A 26,803-nucleotide genomic window follows, 5' to 3' on the forward strand; every position below is an offset into this window, starting at 1 on the left:
AGCTGTGCACAAACTGCTGCTGCTGAGCCTATAGTGAGTGCTACGGGACAACTGATGCAGGGAAAGTATGTGGATTCTTCTCTCGGGATGGGCTGAAATGACAGTAAAGGAGACAAAGCTGCCAATTGAAGGAGTTGCGGAGCACAGTCAAGAACCAAACCTTTTGGCAGTGTTTGTTTGGGGGATATAGCTGACATTGAGAGGTAGGAAGATTTCCTCTGGTGGCTTCAGAGCTACAGTGTTTTACAGGGAACCTCTGTCCAGTGAAATTTAAGCAGGAATTGCTGAAGTTTGATTCAGTAAGGTATAGGTGAACTGATTTTGGTAATGAGATGCACAGAGTGAAGTTTTACTATGTTAGGTAGGAACTAGGGGCTAAAAAAGTCCTACAACTTTTAAGGACAGTTGGATCCATCCAAATGTTGCAAAGCTTTGAAAGTCTTTGGATGAATGAACTGTTTTATTGTGTTGTGTTTTTTTTTTTTTTTTTCCCCTGAAATTGACCTTTTCATTTTTTTAGTTCTTAAAACTACTGCCAGTTTGACTGTCCTATCACCACAATCCCAGTCCGTTTTCTTTCATTATGACTCCCATGATCATCCTTGTTCTCCTATACAAAATAGCGTAAAGCACTGTTGTGAAGCTCATGATATTTTCTGAGGAAGTGGGTTGTTTTTGCTATTGTGTAATCTGTTATTTACTCTGCAGCAACGTGCTGCTTTGTATAGCAAAATAGAAGTGCCGGGAACTGATACGTGGTGTTTCTGGCCAAATCTTGGTGTAGTTGCAGCTGGATTCTCTGTCATGCCTTTAAAGAGAGGAAGGGGGATATCACACTGCTCTGGGAAGGGGGCCAAGGCATGGAAATGAAAGCGGGCAGACATATGTGCCTTCATGGGGAGAACAAGGAAAGGGGAGTGGCCCTGAGGTCTGCATGGGAGTAGACATATTTGGGGACTTCAGAAGTCAAATCAAATTTTGGACGGTTACCCAATGTCTAGTCACTGACACAAAGCTAAGGCTTTTGAATATCTGTGGTTAAGGTGGTAGTTTCAGGAATTTGTTTTCCAGGTCAGGAAATCACTAACAATGTTTTCTTCTCTGCTTCTCTACTTGGCTTTCTAGCCCATAGAGAGGGGCTACAAAAGATACGATGTGAAAAATGCATAAATAAGAATTATAGCCACTATAATCTAACTTGATTTTGAAATTTGGAATTGAAGAAAAATGATGTCAAACAATGCCATTATAGTTCAATATGAGAGAACTCAATGTTTTGGAAGGAGATGGCCAAAATCTTCCCTCTGAAATACAGCTATCTCCAAAGCTCTGTCCATCTGAATATGTAGCTAGCTTTTGCTTCCAAAGACACGGTAGACTGCTTACGTGTTTTGTGTCCATGACATCAGGTTTTGCTGTGTCCTATCAAGATGGAGCATTATTAGCAAGAGAACAGCAGTCCTGGATGGACACACAGCAAGGGTCAGCTCTTCCCTCTTGTTTTGGGAGTACGAGCTGTGGTGCTGAGAAGGCAGCTCGTGCTCTCTGCCGACAGAGTAGATATTTCTGCTTTCACATTATGTTATGAAGTTCATTTATTTTCTGTCTCAGTAATACAGTTTTAGTGGAGGGCTTTTTTTTTTCCCATGATTGTTTCCTGGGCTAATAGATCTTCCTGCACTTTGACAAGGATCTTCCTTAATAAACAGCCTCATCAGCCGTTATTAGTTTCATATGACTGGTCTTTGAAACACACAGTATTATTGAAAGCTATAAAATTTGTGTTAGCTGTTTCCCTACATTGTGATCCAAACGACCTCAGTAGTGCCTCAGTGGGTTTGGTCGTATAAATTTATTGCTGGTTACCCACAGCGAACCGACAAGCTATGGCTATGAGGCTGGAGCTCAGATGGACTTTGTTGCTTGTACCCAGAGTGGTTCAGGGGAAAAACAGCTGAAAAGTAAGTGCTAGGTTTAGCAATAATTAATTTTTATATGATTTTTAATATAATTGCTACTTTCAATAACTTGTTTTTAGTAATATTAAGTTGCAACTTTATTTAATCCTCTTTTTAGTCCACACAGACAAAAACATTGATACTCAGTGTTGCTTTATTGTGAAGTAAGAGGAGGAGAGCTACTATGATAAAACACAGTATACTACTAATAGCAGCTGATGAACTAGCATGAAGTATACTAATATTATTTGATTTCTTGAAACCTTAGGTTGCCTGATACTTGAGAGAAGGTTAATTGGTTGTTTACGACATAACTGTAATGAGCTGTGTTTAAATGCATCATTTGATTCTCATTTTCTCAAAATACCCACTTAGGAGGCTTTTGCTCACCACCCTCCAGCATTCAGAGCTGCTCGTTGAAGCTGTACCCAAAGCTGCAGCCCGGCACTGCTTTCTTAAGGTTTTAATCTGCTTGGCCGTGTCCCTCAACTCAATTTGTAGTGCGAGAGCCTGGAGACGCGGCATGCAGGAGGTCTGCGGCATGTGCTGTGACCAGCGTGCTGTGAACCACAGGTGTGACAAGCCAGAAATGGCAGGAGCATTTCTGCATAGTCAGCCGTGTCACCCCAGCCTGTCACTCATTGCCCTGCTTTGGGATAGCTGAGAGCACAAAGGAAAAAAATAAACACACTGAGTCTCGTGTAAATCCGAATTATAAAAGGAGATCTTATGTGTACAAGTTGGAAAAGACTTTGTAAGAAAACTTGAATCAAAATTGCAATATAATTATTAAATAGCTTATGTTTTATGAGAAAACATTTCCTTCATGGGTACTCAGAGCAATGGGAATAACTACCCACACATACGGGCATACCTACCTATCCATATACCTACATATACTTAGTAACAACAGGATGCAATTAAGGATGCTTTCAGTTCTGGATTTGTACTTTCAGCATAAATTAAGCCACTTGAATCAGATTTTAGAAACATTCACAACTTGTTTGCATAGTCGCAAATATGAATGGTTTGACTACAATAACAAAAAATCTAGTAAGTGTTCATGGGGAGAAAATACCCATGCATATTCTCATGTTCATTTTGATTTGGCAAATAAATTTGTCATACTTCACAGTGGCTGCCTTTCTGATCATTAGGATATCTTTAATCTCTCCCCCTCTTTTCTTCTCTTTCCATCCACCCTAATGCATTGGGTGTGCTGGAAAAGAATCAAATACAAAAGTCAAATCAAAAAGCACTGAAACATGTTTGAGGATTTTTGCATCTTTTCCTTGAAGGAAAACAAAACCCTTTGGGCAGTAGAAGAGTGAATTCCCTGATGCAGTGTTTTAGTGTTTTAGATTTCTTTTTCAATCCCAGCTTGCCTGTCTTCATCCAAAGAACATAGCCTTTTTTAACCTCATTAGTAGGATTATGACATATTTACACCCTTGTTCCTCAAAAAAATGCTGAGATGTTGTTTTCATTGGGAGTAAAGAGAAGGTATCCATTTTTTTATTTTGGACTCAACATGTATGTCCTTTTTACCTTTCTGCTTTATTTCGCTTCTCTCTTGTCTCACTTAGAAACCAGCAACTGTTTCACACTTTGTCATGTCACATCCTTTGTAACAAGCTACCCTGGGCAGCCTGGTCTGGCAGGTGGCATCCCTGCCCATGGCAGAGGGTTGGAACTGGACGATCTTTAGTGTCCCTTCCCACCCTAGCCGTTCTGTGATCCCGTGACCCTTCCTTTGTATTTTGAGGGATGCAGATAAGACTTACTGGTACTTTACTGTTTCTTTCTCATTGCTCCATCAGGAACTTGTAATATGTCATCTGCGCAGCGCTGCTCTGTGTTGTCAGAAGAGTAATTTAATTAATTTTCATTAACTGTCCCTTAATTGAATCTTTGAAAGACAGATATAATTACAAACACAGCACAGGAAGAGCATGGGAGGAATGTCTGGCACAGCTATACAAATAGATGTATTACTTCAAATATTCCCCTGCTGGTGAACAGGACATGTACTCCATAAGAGATTAATATGTAAGAGAGAGAAACATAGCAACACTGAAGCGTATTGACGTGATCAAAGCCAGTAGAAGAAGGAAAAAAAAGTCTCAGAGGCATCAACTCATAAGAATGCCTCCAAAGTGCACTGACTAGACTTCTCTCTCCTAGACGCTCAATCACAAAGGAAATAAAAATGCCCAAATACTTATGCTCTGGCCGTCATCTCAGGGGAAAGAGCTGCTGTGGCCTAAGCTGCAACCTCCAAGGGCAGGTGCAGGTTTGCCTTCCCCAATGAGGCTGGACAGAAGCAGCAGCGCTGTGCTAGCAGCTCTGCATTTTCCTGGCTGAGCTGGAGCCACTCAGGAGTAAAGGAGAAGCTGTGATTAAAAGCTGTAGGTAGCTCATTTTGAAGCACTTATTTGTCTTTCCTACAAGGAAAAGCATCAAATAGGGCGGACCGCAAGTGCAAATAAGGCTTCCTAATAGCTTGGGTTGGTCAGTAATGCAAAATTCCCCTCTTGGCTAAGGACCATCAAGTCCCATAATGGTGTTTTCTGTGAGCTGGAGCCTTGCTGCCTTTCCTGACATGCCCATTTTAATGAGTTAGCTAATAGGCCAGGGAATGGCAGCTCCTAAAGACAGGCCACATTTGCTGAAAGATGTGTTTTACCTCTATTCCATCAATGTAGCTCTACCAGAAAAGTTTTGCCTAGTGCTGGCTGAGGAAAGCCACCTGCACGAGAAACTCGGGCAGCTGGACAGGCTGTGGTCATCAGTGACAATATGGCCTTGCACTGTTGTTAAACGTGCTGCTGGCAGAAATTTGGGGTAAGATCAGGTTTTCTCACTGTTTTTGAAGGAAACAACAGCGATCATTTCAAATCATTCAGATGCCTTTTTGTAACCCCTCGCACGTGTTGTACAAAATGGGCAAAATTGGGACCACTTGCTCCCTAGTCGAAAAGAGAGAAACTGAAGTGAGAGAGTTGGTGACCATGTACACAAATGCCCACCACACACGTGCACATGTGCCATGCTGGTATGAGGTACGGCTAAAATTTAAGCAGAGTGGCAATTCTAGTACATCTGTCTGCAAGCAGTGTTATTGCAGGGTAAAGGGGGATTTCTGTGGGTAATCTGAATCCACTCTGAAATGTTAGCCAGGCCTGTGTATGCCATGCAACTGAAGAACAGTGGATATGCTTTAAATTGACTTTTTCTAAATGGAGCAACTTCTTTCTTTCCTTGGGTTATGTCAAATGGACCATTTAATTAAATACGTGTTCTGAACCTATTTCCCAGATACAAAAGCCTTGGTAATCCAGGAATGTGATTTCTTGTAGGCCTTTCAACATGATTTCCAGTACAGTTAGAGAAGGAAAAAAAAAAAAAAAAAAAGATGAATCACAGAAAACTGCAGTGCAATGCCTAGTGGTTGCATGGGATACCATTTTTCTGGGATTTAATCATAAAAGTTCAGCTTGAAAGGGATAAAGTCATCTATATTTTATGGAGCAATTAAAAGCTGCTGTTCTGATGCTGTCTGATATCTTCTCTGGAAGTGATTCAGAACCAAACATGCACTGCAGAGGAAATTTTGGCATTGCAGTTTACTGCTGGTGTTCTCCTGGAGGAACTGTAGTACTCTCCCAGATGGGAAAGGGATTTACTAGGGAGACTTTTATAGGACTGTTTCCTAGCTAAACATTCTTCTGCTTATCGCTGCAGGTAGATGGAGCACTGACTGGTTTTATAAAGTGGAAAGGCTCCAAAGTACAAAGTTACATTCATATTTTCTGACACCTGAGTAAGAAAAATTCTTGCGTTTTCCCAAATTCAAGACAACTGACTGCCCTTTTATTCTTTCCAAACACATGTTTAATATCAGGCACAAAGGTAATGCAGTACGAGATTTAGGGTTCTGACAGACATGTCTGCAAATGAAAATCAGATTGCCGAAGCCGTAGCAGCCCTTGCCTCTCTGTGGGATGGTGGTGCCGTGAGTGCTGGGACATCTGATCTGCTCATGAGTCAGCTCCACAGTGGTTATAATTTACTTTTTAGTGTTTGGTAGGTAAGCCTCTGCTATTTTCAATTTGTCTTATACCACTCCTGCCAAATAAAGCAGTTGTCTAAGAGCAGGCTGAGAAGTGACTTAGGCGGCAGGACCTGAGAGAGGCGCAGCAGGAGGGTCTATCTCACCCCTTGCTCCAAGCTTAACTCTTCTTGCTGGTTAATTAGTGCTCTAGACCTCTTGCAGCCCCTAAGTGAACTAGAACATAGCCAGATGGGCAGGCTTGCAGCCCTCTCTGTAGCAATTTGGGCACAGGTGCCTGCACTCTGGAAGCAGTAAATCCATGCTGGGCACCCCTGCCCTGCCCACCACAGCCCTCTCCCAGGGCAGAGTGCTGTGAAGGGCTCACCTCAGTCTCCTGCAGCTTTTTTATGGGCCTTCACTAGCAAAGAGACTGCAAGCCTTAAATACCAGAATGAGCTAGGCAAGTCACAATCTGAGAGCAAATGAGTAACTAGGATGTCACAGAGCATCTCTAGGTCATATGGACATGCCCTGCAAATGCCAACAGTTTTCCTTCCCTTTCATTGAGTCTTTTCTTTTTAATCATAGCCTTAATGACAGCAAAATGGATGTGAGTACAGTACCTGCTAAATGCCAGCTTTCCCTTGTATGGCATCCATCTGTAAATGCAATTAAGAACAAACATCTGCTCCTAGAAATGACTTCCTGACCTGTGCTGGCTTTTTCAGTGTTCTGCCAGGCTTCGCATCGCCCTCCCCAGTAATCCCAGCAGATCCATAAAAATTAAAGATCCTTGTTCGTGTGACATTACAGTCGCTTTGTCTGGCTTGCTGAAACTCAGAAATTACTGTAGAACTGGAGGAGCAATAATGTGCTAGTCACAAGAAAGAAAATTTTTCAGTGTTGAAAGTTACCATATTTGTTATGCATATGTAATCCAAGCTACTTCTGTGTTATAACCTATATCCCATAAAATGAAAATTCATTTAAAGTATCTCTTTCAGCTAAAATTTTAATTAGTGGGTAAGCAGCCATACAGCAATCTTGAAAAGCAGGAGAATATTACAGAGTTGCTAATGCAGCAATCCATAAACATTTAAGCATTTTCTTCTGAAATTAGGGAGTACTGAAGTTGTTTTTAAACATTGGTTTGCACACACTGTAATGTATAGTATTTTTAATAGACTTGCTAATTTAAAATGTGTGTTCAAAGCTAATTACTATTATCTGACCTTGGCTGTTATCCCCAAATCAATTTGGTAATAGGTTCATGTTCTTTAGCAATTTGACCTTTTTCCTTCTCTCAGTTAATTAAACCTTATTGGGTCATTCTCAGTTTCTTTAACACAGAAACAGTTTTAGGACTCTAACATGTTAACTCATTTCAAATACTTGAAATACTGATAAAGCCTAGAATTTGTAATTTGCTGTATTCACATAAAATTTATGTCTCTAACATCTGAAGCCGTGTGCATTTCATAGACTTGCATTTATACCTGTATTATGTCCCCATACTGTTATGGAGAAGTTAGAGGTTATCTAAAACTGTCATCTTACTGCCTGGAAGCCAGTTTCTCTTTGAAATATTTCTTTGGTCTGTGAAGAGAAGTTGCCAAGCGTCCATATTAATACCTCTATAAAAGAAGGAAATACTTTCTCACGTGTGATTAAAATGTGGAAGTCATTAACACAGGAAAAGCCGCTGAGGCCAAGAATTTAACAAGATTTATAAAAGGATATAACCATCAACGATATGCAGGGTAGTAATTAATATAGGTAAGTAATTTGGAAAAAGTGCTAAGCGTAGCGTGCAGGGGTTCGGCCAGTCTTCAGCTGCCAGCTCCCACCATTGCACAGAGCTTGTTTTGTCAGCCTCCGTAGTTTTAGCTTTCCTCCATAAAACATCTGGCATCAGCCGCTGTCAGAGACAAAAGCCTTGAAGATGCACATTGCTCTGATCTGATACAAGACCTTCCCTGCCTGCCTTCTGCCTGATTTAAAATGTGTAACTTCTGTATTAATAGATCGTACTGCGCCAGTTTTCTGTGCGTGCACGACACCCTGCTGCTCCATACAACTAGAAAGCAGGGCACCAGGAGCTTTTGGTAGTAGACTAGATCAAATGAAGTTAAAAGATGACGTTTCACAAACAAATGCAGCAAAGATAGTACAAGTATTTCCCATCTTCCTCAGCCTTTGATGACTTTTTCCCACTCCTGCCGCCTTCAGTAGTGGCCCGGACAGTGCAGGTTGTGCCTGCATGTGTCAGATGTGTCAGGCACTACATAACTCAGATTTGTTTGTCTGCCTGGGACCTTGCATGAGCCCTGATCCTGTCTGTAAGAAAGAGCATCAGTGCCATGGTATTTGGCAGCAGCGGTGAGGATGTGAAGCAGTGAGCAGACACAGAAACCAAGAGCTCTGCAGGTAATCTGTCCAGAATGGGATCACGGCATGTTGGTGACAGCGCAGGGAAGCTCCCTCTGTGTTTGTGAAGCTCGTGTTCTCTTTGCTTTTCTCTGGGGGAAAAAAAAAAATCTTAATAGCTTTCACAAAAATCAATTTCAATATTAGCTTCACAGTTTTTAAGCAGTCTGGTGAAGGAGAGATGTAACGTGGAAGCAAAGATAAAGCAGAATTTTCCCGCAGATAAAGCACAAATGATTTTCCGAGGGAAACTACTGAAGTCCTGACTGTCAGGGGTGCTGATGACAACTCCACAGGGCAACCTGTGGCTGGATCCAAGGGCGAGTGCTCTTACTTGCTGGTGGCCTGTCATCAAGGTTGAATGATGCCAAAGCGGGTGGGCAGCCGCAGGCTGGCAGCTCAGCTCTGCGGCCACGGCCGGCGTGCCATCGCGGGGACACCGGGAGGGGACGAGGCGAGTTGAGCGTGAGCGGATGTGTTGCAGGCTGTGTTTGTTGTGCCTTTGGCTGAGCAGCGAAGCTGTGAAGGGTCTGTTTGCCAAAAATGAGAGTTCATTACAAGCTGGCCTTGTTTTGATTAGGAGCAGCCTGGAGAACAAATAAAGCCTACAGCTTTGTGTGCCAGTTTGTTCACTCTGGTACTGCAGAGATGGTATTCTCACTGTTCTTTAATTTCTGTTATCATTTTGTTTTAGTCATTTTATGATCTAGCCTGTGTGTACGTGCACAAATGGACTCTCTCGCTTCCGTGATGATGTATGTGTTACATGTTTTTAAATACTCAAGAAAAAATTCCCATAGATTATCCTCTGCTAGGTCTTAGCGAAGAAGCAAGACAGAACTGTTAACTTGTTCTGTGTTAGGATGCAGAAATTCAGTACTACCCAACCCTTTTTTTGTCCTTTCACATATTTCATTTGGGAAAAATACTTAATGCCCCACACAAAACATCTGTTTGTAGGTTGTTTGGTGTTGTTTGTTTTTCTTTTCTACACTGAAAAATAGGTGCATTTCCAAATATGGTTGATTTTAATTGCATACTTTAGTAACTTCTTTGTTGTTGTTGTTATTTCTATGTATTGTTATCCTTTGTTGTGTTGCGGAAATCTGATTTTAAACCCAACTTGCTGCAGGCTTAAACTGAATACTTCAGGGCAAAGTGTGAGAAATGGAGGAAGTTTTATTTCATTTAAAAAACACTGATGCAAAGAATTCATTATGTAATTGAAAGAGATGTTTCACGGACTGTAGCTATTTGGAGTAGTTATTTTGGAGTTTCAGTTACATGAGATGAAGATGAGAATGAGATTTACCTATTCCAAGTTCCATTCTCCTGGCATCACCTCAGCTCCCTTTCTAACTTTTGGCAAATCGTTTTACCTTTTCTGCCTCTTATCTCACACACCTTTTAAAATGGAGATTTTATTTCATGTATTTTCCAGATGTATTTAATTCATGTTTTTAAGTACTTTGGAAAATATTTTCTTTATCCATATATAGAAGCAGATCTTTAGTATATAAAAGTTTGTAGGATAACGATTGTGCCCTTAATTAACAAAATGGTTTCTCTGGTTTCCATTGAAAATTAAATCTATCTGACCACATTAACTCCTGGTGTAAATTCAGCGAATAGAAATTCAAATTTTAGTATCTCCTCAGAGAAACTTCGGAAATCAGTATTACAACAAGAGAGTTAAGTTGCATATTCATGTCTAAATTTTTTTTATATATTAAAAAACTGCATATATTATATATAAATATTATATATATATTATATATTTATATATATATATTAAACTGCATATATTATATATAAAACTATATATTTTTTATATATTAAAAACTGCAGCTATTACTGCAGTTCAGGAAACTTGCAAAGAAGGTGCTTCTTCTGAAGTCAGTAGTGCATTACCTGTGCATTCCTTCTTTCTAGAAACTAAAGCCGAAATATTGCAAATGAGTTATTTTTTTCTTCCCTTTCATACAGTAATAATGAATACCTCACTGAAATTAGAGGTCCATTTTTATACCTGAAGTTAACAACATAAGACTCATGGAAAGACTCATGGAAAATTGGGTGCGTTCATACTGGGTGTTGTTTCACAACTCTGTTCTTGATCATACTTCTCTCTTTATCAGTTCACCCACAAAATTTAAGATGGTGGTCTTCAGCCTTTTTCAAAGCATTTATATTCTCCTTCATCTTCCAGTAAAAATGTGAGCTTCAGCAAAAGTTATTCAAGGCTTGCTTCTCTTAGCAGCCTTTTCAGAAACTTCTTAAAATAGTGGGTCGGTTGACTATAGGATGAAAATTGCTGATCTAAGTAATATCCTCCATTCTTTATTTGTTTGTCAACAAAGAAAGTATATTCTGGTATGATTTTAGAGGACATGTGGTACTGAATGTTACCTACTGCTAGAGGTCTGCAATGCACTTGTTACCAATGCACTTCCTAGCATGACTTACATGGGAAGGACAAAGTTTGTTGCGTGTAGAACTCATACGTGCTTTACATTGTCTCCTGGTGCCACCGACTCCAGCTTCTGGGCTACCGCCAAAGCTCTGTACTTTCCAAAGTCAGCAGGTCAGGCTGTCTGACCAGCAAGGGAAGTCTCCTGAAAGTTATGAAACTTTTAAACAAAACGGCATAGTGACGATCAAGAGCACAAAGTGAGACTTGCTTCCAGGGTGTGAAGGATGGCCCTTCTAGAGAAACAATTGGTACAAAATAAACAGGTTTCAGAAGAAGTGAAGGGTGCCCAGTCCCTGGGCAAAGGCAAGGTGATTGGCATATGCCCACCCAAGACCTCTCCTTCCCAAATACCCTGTGATCCTCTGCTCTGAGCAGGTAAAGCCTGAGGTGCTTGTACAGCTTGATCACCTCCTGGTCACCAGGAGACCCAGGCAGTGGATAAAACAGGAGGATCTTGTACCCATAAGCGTCAGATACTTCAGACATTCCTGTTGCTGAAACAGTACGTGAGAGGAGCACCTTTCTATAAAATATCTTCTAGATTTATTCCCCCAGGGGCATGTTTCCAGCACTCTGATGTGCTGGCTGCTCGTCAGGAATGGGAACAGCCCTGGCAGCCTCTGACCCTCAGGAGTGAGCTGAAGAGAAGGATTTCTTCTGACCGAGGAGGTGATTTCATATGAGACGCAGAGAGCAAGTTCTCTGCCAGGGGCTCTGTCAAAAGCCTCAGAGGGAGGGAAAATCAGGATGTAGGCCTTGGCCCAAGGGAGCAGTTACTGCTGGAAAAGGATTTGAGTGGGATGGGATGGAGGGGGCCGTTTTGGAATGAGTTACCTGGCATTTGTAACTGTTTTTTCTCCCGGGCTGTATCTCCTCTGTTGGTGGTTTTTCTTTCCTTTTTTTTTTTTTTTTCTTTTTTTTTTTTTTGGGTGGTGGGAGATTGTAGCATTTTGGTTATATATTGACCTGTCCATGGCAGAGAACAGTTCTGAATTCCCTGTGAAACATCCTACTGCACTGTCAGTAGTACAAACAACACACCAAATATTTAACCCATCTAATATGCAACCTCAGAAGGATGCATTTTTTGAGTAAAACCTAAAATATTTACACTATTGTGCTGTTATTAGGGAGATCATTTTCTTCTACTACAAATATGGTTTTATATCCTCTAAGATGAAAACGTTTGAGTTGAGACAACTCTGCTAAGAGGAACTGCAGTCATGTATGTGAGTCACAAATGTTTTACTTAAAGGGGAAATTTACTCATTCTTTTACAGATTACATCTCTGCCGAAGTATTTTATTTAATAACTAACAAAATGCCTGTTCTGGGTCTTCAGTGCCTTAGCACGTCGCTAACAGCAATGTTCAAGTTTCAGCAATGTTGCACAGAGCTGTTCACTAAGAACTTGGCCAACCAAGCACCGGCCAAACATCTCGTCCCCTGCTTCCTTTGGGATATGTACCCGTAGCAGTTTCAAAAAACTGTTCTGGACAGATGAGGACTGTTCATGAGGGCTTGTGTTTTAATTCAGGACGCCCAGGGGATTGCTCTCAGATTCAGACTATTTCCGCTCAAGATGAGTAAATCGTAGGGTCCTGGAAATCCCCCAGAGAACATTACTGAACACAAGCTACTTCCACCTCGCTCGAGCACCTGGCAGCAAGGTCAATTGGGATTGCATACTCGGTGTTCAGTACTGCTGTAACTTCATCCAGATGCTGATAGCAGAAGAACAATGTCTGTGCGTTTTGTTGTTGTAAATGCTTTCCCAATATTGGACAGTTGCCAAAAATGTGCAAATGTTAATGCAAGAGAAAATGATAATAGAATAATTGATGCCAGATGGACTTCTGCACCTGGTATCAGCCAGCATGCCAGTGAGACAGAGCTATTTCTTGCAAGGAATACTGCAACCTGTGTCGGAGTAGAATCATCACCTTTTCCAACATTATTTTGGTCATTTTGAAAGCTGTTAATGTGTGGAGTTTATTAGTGTGACTGTTGTTATACCTTACGACAAGATTCCTTTTTTGTTAAAGATTTCCTGAGAATGAAATATGAGCTTCCCTCTCCTTACCACCTCTGGCTATCATCAGGTTTGGCAAATTTTCATTAAAACTTATGAGTGAACCTTTATTTAAACACTGACTAAAAATTGTTGCTTAACTGCTTTTAGAAATCCCCGTTATTTTCAGGCAATGAAAAATAATGAGATAATGGTTTCTTAAGCCTTATGTAGTTATTAAAGTAGATTTTTTTTGAAATTAATGCAATTTCCAAGGCTGAATTTACTAGTTTGTCTTTAAAGGTTAGTACTTTTTGAAGGAAGCCCTAGTTTGCTTTCATTGTGTGTCTGCTTTTCCTAATGTGGACGTGTTTTTATTGTTGTTGTTTTTGTGTTTTGTTTTTTTTTTTTCCACCTTTCAGAGGTGGTGAAAGATCACTTGAGTTGGTTTTGTCTGGTACAGTGTTGTTCCCCTCTCTAATACGTGGGTGGCTGTTTATACTATATTGTGCCTATTTTGTTTTTCATGTCATTCAAGCCATTTCATGTCTGTTACATTTCTTTCTTTTAATTAAGCCAAATTATTCTTTTCCTTCATTTTCCTGTTAAATTATTTATTCTGTCATTCCAAACGTGAGCTGATTTTTGATGCTCTGCAAACTGGGGGAAATTTTCAGGTTCTATGGAACAAGCTGAACTTGGAACTGTTTAGGATATGCTGCCTAATTTTTGTGCACTAGCATCCCTTTTCAGTACACATTGAATGTCTCTGTGCAGTGTAGCAAAGTCCAGTCTTAAGATGAAATAACTCTCCATGGAAGGGTTTGCACAAGAGCATATTACGGAGTACTGTGGTCCTATGGAGAGTACAGGGACCTTAAGGCATCCAGCATTAACATCTGCACTTCTCCAGTCGTGCAGTGTAGTCGTGCAACTGTTCAATCTCTCTCTCCCAGCCCATGGGTGCAGTTCCCCTGGTGCCAACTTCCAGTGCATGCCCAGCACCACAGAAGTTGGTGGAGGTAATCTGATGGTGGAGATAAAGAATGTGACTAAACGTATGCAGGGTTGGGGACCTGTGAGGATGCTTTCAGAAGGAAGGAAAGAAGCTTTCTTTCAGCTTCTCGTGCATTGGGACTGACAGATGAACTGCAGGGAAGCAAATTTCTGGTAGTGGATCTGTCTTTCAGAGCTCTAATTCACACTAAGAGACATTATTGAAACCCTCAAGTGGAGCTCCTTTGTGCCACGCCTCAAGGGTCCAACAAATGCTAGCACGTTGAACATTATGCTTGCAGGTTTACAGGGCTATTTATAAATCCCTTGAGTTTCCTCTTGTATTATTTCTTGATGAGGGAGTATGGAGTGTGCAATTCACCCCATCAGATTTTATTAAGGAGTTATCCACAGTCATGTCTGCTAGATTCTCCTGAGAAACAACATCTGTTTTCCACAGTATTTCAAGTTTCAGATGGTTGCACGTTGTCCTAACTTGTTCAATTAACAAAAGGGTACAATGAGACAATGTGAATTACTTGTATTTCTTGTCAAATGCAAGATTAACTCCATAAGCCACAGAACAGAGATGTTTCCTCAGTAAGGTGTTTGTTGATTTTTTGTTATCTTCTAGTCTTCTATTTTGCCTACTTATTTAAGTACAGATTTCTCTGCTTTTGGGGGTGTTTTTTTTTTTTTCTGCTTGTTTGTTTCTTCTGTATTTATAAATCATGCTACTATGCAGCCACATGTTGTCTTATAGCTGAAAAAGACACTAAACGTGAGTTGGATGTAGTCCTCAGGACATCTATTTTGCAAATTATGCCATTGTGCTAAACCTGTTAAGGTGATCTCAGGTCCTATAAGTATTTTTTTTTTTAAATAAATATCTGTACATATGTGTATATGCACACTTGAAGTACAAGGCAGGATGCATCAACCACTAATAGGCATTTGTACTAATTTGTACTATAAAAAAGGAACTGAAGCAGGATAGTTCCTATTGGCACCGTGGCAAACCTGGCTACCAGAGCCTCAGGGCTTGATGGTAACTGTTACATAGACCTGATGGCCAAACAAAATTACAAGGGAACATGCAATTGTAATTTATATGAAAGTCCAATGAAGCTCAGCTTAATCACTCATCCAGTGACTCTAGATGTGTTTTTGGAGAGAGTGGGAAACACCACTCTCATACAGCTTCCTTGGAAATAACTGACACTTTCCTCTCGTAAAGAAGCACATTATGTTTTACTCTGTCTAGTCATAGAAGCATGCCTCTGGAAGATAGTAAATGCCTGGTGTAAATAATGGTAGCCTACAGATATCCTTAACTTGAATCATATTTTATCTTCCACTAGATGTTCATTTCCAGGATCATAAATGATTCTCAGGATGGTTGATTTAAGACTTGAACTTTTTATCTCCTAAACATAGAATGGCATAGTAAGAAATATGCATTGTATTTTTCATATTGTCTTTTTGAAGCTGATTTGCTCTCATGGATGTGTAGACAGCTGCAGAGTTTGTAAAGAAATTGATTGGTTCCGTTGAGTTCCTACGGAACTAATTCCTGTTAATTCCTTCATGATACATTTTGGGCAATAGCTGGATGAATTCTTCTTAAACCTTTTTTTTAATTCTTCTTTTCTCCCCTGCATAAAACTTTCAGATGAATTGCATTAATTCTTAAGATGCAAAGTTTATGCCTTTATATGTTCCTTCTCTCAAGGGAAGAGTGATAAAAACAGTTTTGGTCAAATTCAGTATTATTTTGGTTGCGTAAATCCAGTTTGTGGTCTGAAGTGGATAATGTGGTCTCTTTCACTACTTCTTATTCTGCCTTTCCCCACAGCCACATCACGTGCTGTAGAGTAGCCACCAAACTATAACCAAAACAGGACTATATGGATGTGGAGATTCCCGATGATCTCTGTGCAGTGTATAGAGGGCATATGTTGTTGTTCCCCAGTGCAGGGGGAGAGGATTACTTTGAGTCTGCAGCCCTGTGGAAAGCCAGCCAGCTGAAGCCTCGTTCAGCCTTGCAGCCTACCAAGCCCTCTGCTCCCGTGCCTTTTTGGCCTCAAGAAAGAAACAGAGTGCTGGTGAGGGAATAAGTGGTAGTAATCTCCTCGACCAGCCAGCTGTCTCTTGCTATTGACTGTGAAGTAATGAAAAAGGGATAGATTCTGCTGTGTGTTACCTCTGCATGTCCAAATAATGAGAGCAGAGAGACATGGTCGTAAATCTGCATGGCTTTGCCTGTTTGGAAGTCTGGGCCATGGGGAAAATGACAGGATGTGTTTTATTTGCACTCTGCAGTTCACATAACTATTTGTCCGAAAGTGTTTCCTCTCTGGTTTTGTGCCTTGTACTTCATTTTGCGTAGCAGTAATTTTAATTCAGATGAACTTATTCCCTTTTGTTGACTTAAATTTTCAATACAAGACTAGTTATACTCCCTGAACTGGCAATAAACTGTTTTGATATTTACATTTTATAGACGTAATAGATTTCCATTAGTTAATATGGGCCCGGTTACTCCACTCTGATTTTTGTAGACGAAAGAAACCTCCAAGCACATACAGGATTTATTTAACAACATAATAATAAGGAAAAACTCCACTAAAATTATTCTTGTTTTTATTATACAGGGAAAATGAAGACTGGCCAAGCTTGTAGATATAGTTTTTTTTTTAACAAGGGGGAGGCATGTAATTTGGGAGTTTACTCTCAGATGTAGATGTAGACGTAGAACTGCCTTACACAGAGTAACCAGAAAGTTGTTTTTGGCGATGTGTTCATTCCCTTTCCATCCCAGGGAAATTTAATTCATTATGGCTGTTCCTTGTCAAGAGTTAAATCATAAACAGGGATGAATCTGGGGCAGAAAATAATTCAGTAACCCGAATAATGGAGTAGTCCGACTGGTGTGGCCAACAGATAAACAATAGCAGCAAGGTGTTTTAGTACTTAACTTAGGTGCTGAGACAACGTCTGCCAATAAAACAATGTCCTACAATCAGTGGAAGGGTTTCGGTGAATGCAAACAGACAGTTTTGTCTTTTAATCCTACTGTGTGCGATAACAAAAGCTCTCAGGAAGGGCTATATTTAAAACCAGGGGAAATGTACTGTGTCCAGCAGAAGAGCCGGTTGCATTGTTTTTTCTCAGACCTCAAGTAGGATGATGGCTGTGTCGGCACTGCGCCCCCCGAGCTGCTTTCCCCTTGCAGCAATGGGATTAACCTCTGCGATGGCAGGGTGAGGCAGGGCAGCACAAAGAGACGTGTTTGTCCTCGTGTCCCCGTGATGGGAACACTGTGCTGAGCGTTCAGGGCAGAGCTGAAGCCCATGGGAGGTGCAAACTGGTCACTGGAGGTGCCGGTTGGCTTATGAAGAAATACAGCCTGCTCCAGCCGGAGAGGAGACTGAGTCCATCTCTCTGGAGCAACTAAGATAGTGGTCATTTGTTTTTTCTCCTTTGAGGCTGATCAGCCTGTTACAGCCTGCCTTTGGACAGGAAAATCACCATTGCTGAGCTGTGTTCCTCGGGGAATTGGGGAGGACGGAGGTGGGAAGTGGCCTGGCCATTTTAGCTGAGGGCTCTGCTAGGTGGCGGCCCTCCTGCTGTGGCTCTCTCACCACCCGCCTGGGCCAGTTTCCCCCTGTCCTTAGGATATTGTGTCTGGTGGTTTTGGTGCTCAAGCCCATGTGATTTCTTCTTGTACAACCCTGTTTGAAGGTTACCTCCTGGGGTCAGATTAACCACCAGCTTCAGTGAGGTCCCAGGTGACTGGCCCCACCTAAAAATGCTCGTCAGAATCTAGCATCTCTTAAAGAACTTTTAATGTTTAAAGGCTCTTAGCTAGCAAACAGGTCAGCTAACGCTGAACTGCAGGCTTCTTTCTAGAGGTTGTAACGTTTCTCATCCCTTTGGGTATTAATATAGAACCTAATATACTAGGGATATACTCTGATTCTGAGGTTAAGATATTGAAAAGGTTTATGGAGTTCATAAGGACAAATGCTATTTGTAGAGTGCCTTGAATTAGTGGAGATAGGGTGAGATATTTACTTTATAAAGACTCAGGGTGGGAACCCACACTTGCACAGGTTAATCCAGTCTGGTGCTGCCTTAAAACTGCCCTGCAGTTGCATCCTTCCCCTTGTGCCAGTGCTGGTATTAGAGCCATAGAAGCCCCTTCTGGCCCAAGGGGATCAAAAAATAGAATTATTTTACTGAACTTGCTTTCCAGACATCATCTGCATGAGGGAGAAGGTGGGAGGGCTGAGGTAGGGAAGGTAAGAAACTGGGGTACATCTGTTTTAATGTGGTATAAACTGTGGTGGGCTTGCACCTCAAGATTTCCAAGTCACTCATGTGCCTTTAATTGCTGCTAAAATGTTAATTGTAAATAACGATATATAAGTAGCATAAGCAGAACTGTAGTAAATTGTGTAATTTAGGTCCATGAGATTATTCACATTAAAAAGTATGCAGATGCTGGTGTTTTATGCTAGATCAGGATCTTAATTGTAAATAGCTTGAGATAATTGGGTTGCTTTGGCTTCATATCTCAGCCTACCAATTCTAACTACTGAATTAGGATTCAACTACAATCCATGTATGTTTCGTTGAACTGTTTCAATTTGTTTCTCTTATTAAGTATTCAGTCATAAAAGTGTTGTGGTTAACTCTGCTCCTATATTCTGAATTTGTATGGCAAAGGTCTGTGGTTTAGCATGTTTGTAAAACCAGGTGAATTCAGTCAGCTGTGTCCTTGCTCTTTGCTGTGTGAATTTCCAAGTAGATATAAATGGATAAGCATTATGGATGAGTATTCTGAGGAGCAAATAAGTCCCAGAGTGTTGCAATTTTGTTAAGGAGTTTATTTTTTTATGTTTAGTTTACTAGCCTCTATTTTGTGGCTTTTATTTCTTCTTTCCTGCCTTTTAGAAACGTACATGTATGCTTAAAAATGAATTGAAGAAGTGCAGAGCTTGACATTTTTAACAGAAACAAAAAATGTGATGAAGTTCACATCTGTAGTTGAGTCCACAATGAACAATCCCTCCTTTCTCTTACTCTGAGGTTTACGTGGATGGAGTGATTTATCTCCTTACAGGTGCAGGAGTATAACTTCGTTTCATTGTTCCCTCAGATGAGCACCATGCCAGGACTGCCCACGAGGCCATGCTTCTATGACATTGACCTCGACCCCGTCACAGAGCAAGTGAAGGGATTGTTTTGAGACTGACGTCCAACTTCAGGTGGGTCAACAGACATTATTTTCCTATTCCAGTTTGGGGGAGGATGTTTGTCTCTGGTAGGTACATGAAAAAGATTATCGGGACTTTACATAGGCCCTAGTTTCACTGAGGACTTCACACGGGGATTTGGCAAGAAGTTTCATAATGTGCAGTTTATAATGTGTCTTTCTCCTTTGTTGCGTGGTTGCCAGCACTTTACTGGTGTGCATTGATGATGCCTTTTGGATTTCCTGGCTCTGCCAGTTTGAGAAGGAGCTGGCTCTGCAATTATACTGCTTTTGGCTGTGGAAAATGTTAGTCTGAAGAACTCGTGTCTTGTTAGTCACCTAAAAAGAAATATCTAGTTCATCTTTGATATTATCATGTGGCAGTGTGTTCCTGTCATTACCCAGATATCAGAGGAGACATTTCTGTGCTTTATCATGAGCTTTGTTGTGTGTGTGTGTGTTTTTTTTGTTTCTGTTTGTTTGTTTGTTTTTCCTGATTGCTGTCATCTCTCTCAAATGATAATAAACATTTCAGGAACACAAATCTGGCCTCTCAGGCTGTGTGTTTTTCACACTGGCTTCTCTCTCTTTCCTTGAAGGCTGCAGTTCTCCCACCATTTCTTCTCTTAAATACTTAATTTTCTTGGCGTCCGGTTTTAATTTTGTGTAGCACATGTTCCTTACTTGAAAATCCAAGTTAAAATATTTCATGCTACTTCATTTTAACCTTGCACTATACTAAGTGGAATAAGAAGCGATGTAACCCTACCTGAAATAAACCATGTGTGTCTGTGGTGGGACTCTCCTATTACTTTCCTCTCTCTCTCCCCACTCAGTAAATCAGTCTGGAAAGCAAAGTGGTTACTTTTACACAGAATAACTATATCACTATGAGCTCACAGGGCTGTGGTGACAGCCCAGGTCAGCTGAGCTTTGAGTTGGATGTGCCCAGAGCAATCCTTGTTTACTCTGGTTTAAGAGAACCAGCTTTCATTTTCTGTTTCTGTGTTTTGAAGGATTATTTGGAGGAGGGGAGAGGTTTGCACAGCCCAAGGAGAATACTGTTCAGACCAAATTAACCACTAGTTTCCTCACAGCACTCACATAATACCCGGTGAGAACATATTCTGCCATTTCACATGTACCCATCAAGAGAAGTGAAAAAATTTTAGCTTGAAAATTAAACGGGATGCACAGGTAGTTACTACCTGACGTGCTAGTAATGAGCAGTGCTTACACACATGCAAACTGTCCCTGACTCTTCTGTTGCTTACCACTTCTTGACATATATTCTGTCTTTGTTACTGATACACATTACATGCCTGATGGCTTTTTGCATGCATTTTAGTTTATCATGTGTCAATCATGTAATTACCTCTGAATCATCTAAAATGACTGCAGGATCCTAATGTAAAATCTGTATGCAGATTCACGTAACCTGCTTAATTGAGTGGTTACTGCCTGGTCATTCACAAATCCATCAAACCCTTGGATTGGTGTGTTACAAAGAACAATAGTGAATAAGCAGATAAAATGTTCTGTTCCAATTGTGAATGTCTTTCTTTTGAAGTAGTGCATGAAATTAAAATGTTAACCTTGGCTTTCAATCAGTGATGGTGGTTTCTTAGCTATAAAAAGAAATGCTAACAAAAACATAGTAGTCAGGCAAAAAATGATGCATATCGAACTGCAAATAAATTATTTTAATTTCATTATGGTGGTGTTGGTGGCATCAGATGAACAGATGATTCAGTAAACTTAAGCCTTTTAAAGAGAAAAATGGGAACATGTTTACCCGTATTCCTGCTTTCAACTATCTAAATACATGTTCTGCATTGATAATGTTGTAACACCCAGGGAGCACCATACAGGGTAGACACTGTTCATCAGCTATAAAATTCATCCAGTTCATGAACTAGATTTGTACATTTGTCATTTTGGATAAAGAGAGAAAATACATTCCCAGATAATCTTTACTCACAACTTTCTTTCAAGAAGCTTAGTATAGTTCTTTGTTTTCACAATTTCACTAAAGTGAACCCACACTGTAGCTGATATTACACTTCAGGGTATCTGGGTTTGTTTCTGTGATGGCAGATTGAGGGATTCTTTTCTACTTGGTTTGAATTCTTTTCTTAAGGTTGTAGTGTACAACGTAAAATTTCCAGTAATACAATATTTAGCCAACTCATTAGAATTGATTCAGATCTTTAAGATGTGGTAATTGAAATATATTTATAGATTAGTTAAGAGCTGCAGATGTTTCATTATAAACATGGTCAGTGCTGAGAACTCTTGTGTTAGTGTGCATTTATATCCTCTTCTGCAATGTGTAGCTTCGTAACACTTGTGAAGGAGTTGCAGACAAAACTTTCTGCTGTAGGATAACTGTGTGGTGCCCTTCTTGAACTGAAGCTCTTTTTTGTTGTTGTTGACAAATAGCTACTACATATAACATAAGCTATTGCATTCTCTCTGTAGGAGCAATAAAAAATTTTGTTTAAAAAAAATTGAATACCAGGGAATGAACCCAAAAGAATCTGGCTAGTTCCTTGTCACTGGCCATTACCCTATTTATCCTATACTGCCCAGCTTACACTTAGAGGAAATTTGAAATCATTTCCTCGGGAGCTATCTGTAGATAGCACTGGTCAGAGTAAGAATTATTTAAATGCAGACAAGCTTGCCAGGAGGAAGAACTATTAAAAAAAAAAAAAAAAAGTGTTATTTGCCCAGTGAGGAGAATTTATGAACCCAACCCACTCTGCAAAAGTACAGTTTGTTAAGGACCCTTGTGAGCTCTAGGGCTTCCTCTAATGAAATCAGCGGCAGCAGGTGTCTGATCTTACTGTGCCAGCACTGCTTTGGGAATCTGGGTTGCTGGGGGAGGCGGTGCTTTTCCTCAGTTGGCTCTGACTGAGTAAGGCCATGGCTGTCCACAACTGCAGATATATTCTTGCACTTGTTTCCTCTTCAAAATTGGCAGAGCATCAGAGCGATTGCAATACACAGCACAGGTATTTTTCCACCCTGAGAGCCTTACTGAACGCAGGAAGAATCCCAGGGCTCAGCCTGTGAACATCTACATAGCTGTAAAGAAGCTCTTGAGGAGGACACCAAAACTGGTGTAAAATTGGGAAATATTTGCTGGATGTTTTCATCTTAATTCATTCAGATATGAATAGAAGTTGTTTGAAGATCTTTTCTTTGTGCCCACAAGATTGATCCTATGAAAGAAAAAGCTGACTTGCTTTAGCCTCATTCTACAGTATTACATATCGGGGTTTCAGTTAGCAGCAATTATTGTGATAATGTAGAACTTGAAGTCCATATCAGACGGGAATATGAGTTCATATTTCTGTTTCCCTCCTGGTGTGGATACACAGATAACAAATGTTTATTTATGCCACATGCATCCTCCATTCTTGTATATTATGGTTAAGGCAAAAATATCCAGTTTCACTAAAACACTGCAAGTACATTTTAGATTATATTTCTGTCTCTTTTCTTCTTTAACGACTTTTTGTTTCAGCCTATAACTTCTTTATCTTTCTTGTTTCAGAAGCCTGGAAATTAAGAGCTGCAGCTTTCCTATTTCCTGCAAATAGGAGACAAAAATGAATTTGAAGTATTCCTGTTATGTGTCTCTGGAGGAATGTCAAGATAGACCAAAGAGCAAAAGTTTACTCTTTCTTCAAACTACTTTTTTATGATGAAATATAGCCGTGAGGTTAAAAAAAAAAAAAAAAAAAAAAAAGGACAAGCTAGATTTTTCTCACTGTAGTGCAGAAAGCTCTCTGCAGGGTCTTATACTTGTTTGTGGATAAACTGACATTGAAAAAAAGTGGAATTTTTGCCTTTAGAGTTTTCATCTTTTCTCAAAGGAGTTAACAGAACTATTTCCCTTATCCTTGGCCATCTAAAAACTTACGCAAACATGATTATGCTGTGTGATTGAGCCTGTTTCTCTCAAAAAAATACACTTTGGCTCCTGGCATTCAGGAGCTGAAACTATACACAGATTAACTGCACATTTTTGAGTTATCATCAAGTGTTGCTCTGGATGCATTTGGGTAACAGCCAAGCTTCAAGCAAGGAAGATATTAAGTAGAGAAAGAGCAGAGCATGTATTTTGTGAAGGGTTTCTAATACATAATTTGTTTCCTTGGTGGGCAAATGTCTTTTGAAACACTTCAGCCAGAGCTGTCTCATATCCATGGGTCTCTGTATCTGAAGCATATGTTAGAGGCTGTCCAGCTGATGATGTGCTTGTTGTGGTGGAGCTGGTTGCTCAGAGAGGGCATTGCTCCATCAGAAGCCCTGTTATGCTCCAGTTCCTGGCTAGTGAAGACTCCTGCTGTGCTGGTTCCAGACCTGGAGGTTTGTGTACCCTGTCCCTGGCAGCGTACAACACCTGGGAATGAGAGAGAAATGCCCATCACGCGAGGATGCAACAGGGCAGGACTTTGCTGTGCAGTTTTCAGCCACCTTGCAAAACTGGAATGTGTTTTATATTTGAAGTGGCTATTCAAACAAGTTAAATCCTCAGCGGTGTGTGTTAATTTACCTCTGTAACTTATCTTTTCCAGTTTCCCAAATCTGCAGCAAAATGTGCCTTAAGCTTCTGATACTGCGATTAGCTTTCCAAGCTGCTGCTCCTCAGGAAACTCTCACTGACGGACTGTTGGTTCCCTCAATAACAAAAAATGTGGCAGAACAATAGGTTTATTCGAGACAATAGGCCATTGGTTTTTTTAAGGTAAAAAGCAGCGAAATAATGATGAGGGAGTTTATTTTCCTGGTGACGTTTCCCATCCTGTTGCTTTGCTCCGCTTACGCACATCTGTATGTTGTGGGCCGATACAATGCCACTTGGGCCCCCTTTTGCACAGCCACCTTTGGAGCCTGAGTTGCAGCACAGTTCCTGAGGTAATTGAGGGGTTTGTTTTGGTTTTTAAAATCACGCTTGGTTATTTATAAACCCCAAACTGTAATTATGGACCAAAGAACAAACTGGGGGCAATTAAAGTAATTATGTGTGCCTTCCCTGGAGTAGTACGGAAATGTCTGCTGACTGCATTTCAGAACGACTGTATTCATAGCATTGTCTCCCAGCACCAGGGGGATCGCTGTGATGGTAAACATGACAAATAAAGCTATCTGATACTCTAGCCTGATTAGGTGATAGAGCTCATAACACTGTGGATGCTTTAATTTACCCAAGGATGGACAAACCTGCTAAGTAGAAAGCAAAATTCACATATGGATTTCACAGCTCCTGCGGACAGAGAGTTCTGGTATTTTCTATTAAATTGTGCCCCAGAATACAGCCGCGTTATTCGTATACACAACTGTGTTGTAATTTCGTCTTGTGCACACACAGATACATAGCCTGGAAAAACCCAAAGACTTCTGGAAGGAAATTAAGAGTGGTTTCCAGGCATACTTTTCCTATAGTTCCAGCAGTTCATTCAAGACATATAAATGAGGTCTTCCCTCTGTCTTGTCCAGTGAAATTCAGAAAACCATACCCTTGCCTTAATGGGGGTCACCATGGCTCCCCGGCTGGTGTGTGGGACCCTACCTGATGGGACCATGCAGTGTGGGCTGCTGAACATGGTGCTAGCTGTCCACTTGTGGAGCATCCTTAACGTGCTTACTGTCCCTTCAGGCCACGCACACTGGGGCTGTCTTTCTGACCCACTGGTCTCTCCCTAAAGCACCATTCCAACTCTGTTCGTTTAGAGTTAAGAAACATCCTGTAATTTTTCTACTGTTACATGCCTAGGATTTGTTACACTATTTTGATAACTTCAATAATTGAAGGAAAGCTGGAATGACTCTCTTTTGTTTCGTCCTAGCTTTCTTCCCCCTTCTAGTTAACTATCTGCAAAGTCCCTCGAGCTATTCCATTTTTTGGCTCTTCATTTTATATTTTAGCAGAAGATTTGTTAGGAGTAATCTGTGCTGGCCTGCAGGTTCTGCTTCGCAGTCTGCAGGGATTGAGTTATTGGCCATCGGCTGAGCTGCAGAAACAGTCACAGTGCCTTCCCTTGGGCCACCCTATTTCTGAGGCCAAATGCCTTCATCGAGAAGGGTTTAAAATGAAATCTTTGCAAGGTGAGTGCTATTGCTAGGTGTGTCACTTGTTGCTGCACAGCTGGGCTTGCAGATGTGGGGCTCCTGCCTTTGCGTCAGCTCTGAGCAATTTTGCAGCATTGCAGACCCGCAGCTTTGCGGGGTGGCTTGCCTAGAGCACGTTAAAAACCACATGGGTGTTTGTTATCCAGGTCTGCTTTTTGTAGGCACTGAGTATTTTGTTATTGCTGCTGCTGAAAACTAATGAGATTGAAATATTTCAGCCTGATTAAAACAGGTTTCTTGGTTTGTACGTTAAAATTAAAAGCTCTGGGTTTTCAGTTGTTGTAAACGTAAAAATAAAGAATGTGTGCTGATGTTCAGTTTGCAGAAGTGGCTCCTGTCTCAAGTCTGGTTTCATCAACAGTGAACATCCATCATTTAATATTTTTCTTACCCACCGTCCTGTCTACTTCCATAGCGACCTATTTTTTTTCTCTTAAGTCACTTCATCTTGTTCTGCCCCCAGCTCCAGCCAAACACGACCACAGCAAGGCAGGAGGGAGCTCAGCAGCATCATGGTGGAGTGCCAGAAGTGAGCAAGGTGTGGGGCTCTCTCCAGGTTCCCTCAGTGACCAGAGCAGTCGGCAGAGCCAAGCCAGCCCTGAGAAGCCAGGAAGGCATTTTGTTGCTGGCTGTTGCCGCAAGGGGCTGTGCACAGGAGGGCTCCCCACCTCATCTCTCTCGGTGCAGCCCTTTTGAAGTTGGTTTGTGTTTGGAGGGAAGGACACACCAGACTAACATCCTGTCCTGGTCCCAAAATATCTTGCTATTGCCTTTGGTCCTTGGCGTGAAAGGCTGGATCAGATGCAAGGGTCAGTTGGATGCTTTCCACTTCTCAGCTGGCAGCTGGATTTGTGTGGAGCAGCGGCAGGTACAGGAACGTGCATCCATGAGCTCCTCGGGGTGGGACTGAAATACAAGAAATGCAAAAGCTTCAGGGACTGTAGATGTTAACTTGACTGGATCATAACACAGCAACAAGCAGCCTGGGAGCAGGAAGAAATAAAATGGGGAAGCAAGATGAGCTGGAGGGGGGGGGGTGGAAGGAAATCAAGCATTTCAAGCACATACAGGACATTGCTTCTGTTTTCTCAATAGCAAGACAAAGTCATTTGGACTAGCATTGGGTTTTTAACTTGTCCACATGTGTGGTCATAATAATAGTTCCCTTCTCCATGCACTTGTGAGTAATATATTAAATATACACATGCAGGCATGAGGACATGTGTATTTGTGCATGCAGTTTTTATCTAAAACCTTAAGTATTTACTTCCCAAGTAAACTTTTTGACTTGAAACCTTTGAGCAATGACTGGAAAGAGCCAGAGTGCGACATGCCAGTGTAGGCTGGACTGGACAAGGCCCTGAGGAACTCCCCAAGTCAGCCCCACTTTGCACTGGGGATCAGACCCGGTAACACCTAGGTCCCTTCCCAGACAAGCTGTTCTGTTTTCCTACTGTGATGTTAGTAGGAAAGGTGAGCA

The 26,803-nt window shown here is 41.0% G+C and overlaps 1 protein-coding gene across 2 annotated transcripts in view; it reads left to right on the forward strand.

The window, feature by feature from the left end:
* The window catches only part of MTHFD1L (methylenetetrahydrofolate dehydrogenase (NADP+ dependent) 1 like), a 149,141-nt gene extending 123,505 nt beyond the window's left edge, over positions 1-25,636 (forward strand). For both annotated transcript variants that reach the window (XM_082757822.1, XM_082757823.1), the window contains 2 exons: positions 19,084-19,192; positions 22,742-25,636. In XM_082757822.1, coding sequence (XP_082613948.1) covers positions 19,084-19,173 — 90 coding nt within the window. In that variant the 3' untranslated portion in view covers positions 19,174-19,192; positions 22,742-25,636. The remainder of the gene's footprint in view (positions 1-19,083; positions 19,193-22,741) is intronic.
* Positions 25,637-26,803: the final 1,167 nt, after the last annotated feature.

Source organism: Aythya marila (assembly GCF_965140915.1).
Source record: "Aythya marila genome assembly, chromosome: 3".
NCBI classification, from domain to species: Eukaryota; Metazoa; Chordata; class Aves; order Anseriformes; family Anatidae; genus Aythya; species Aythya marila.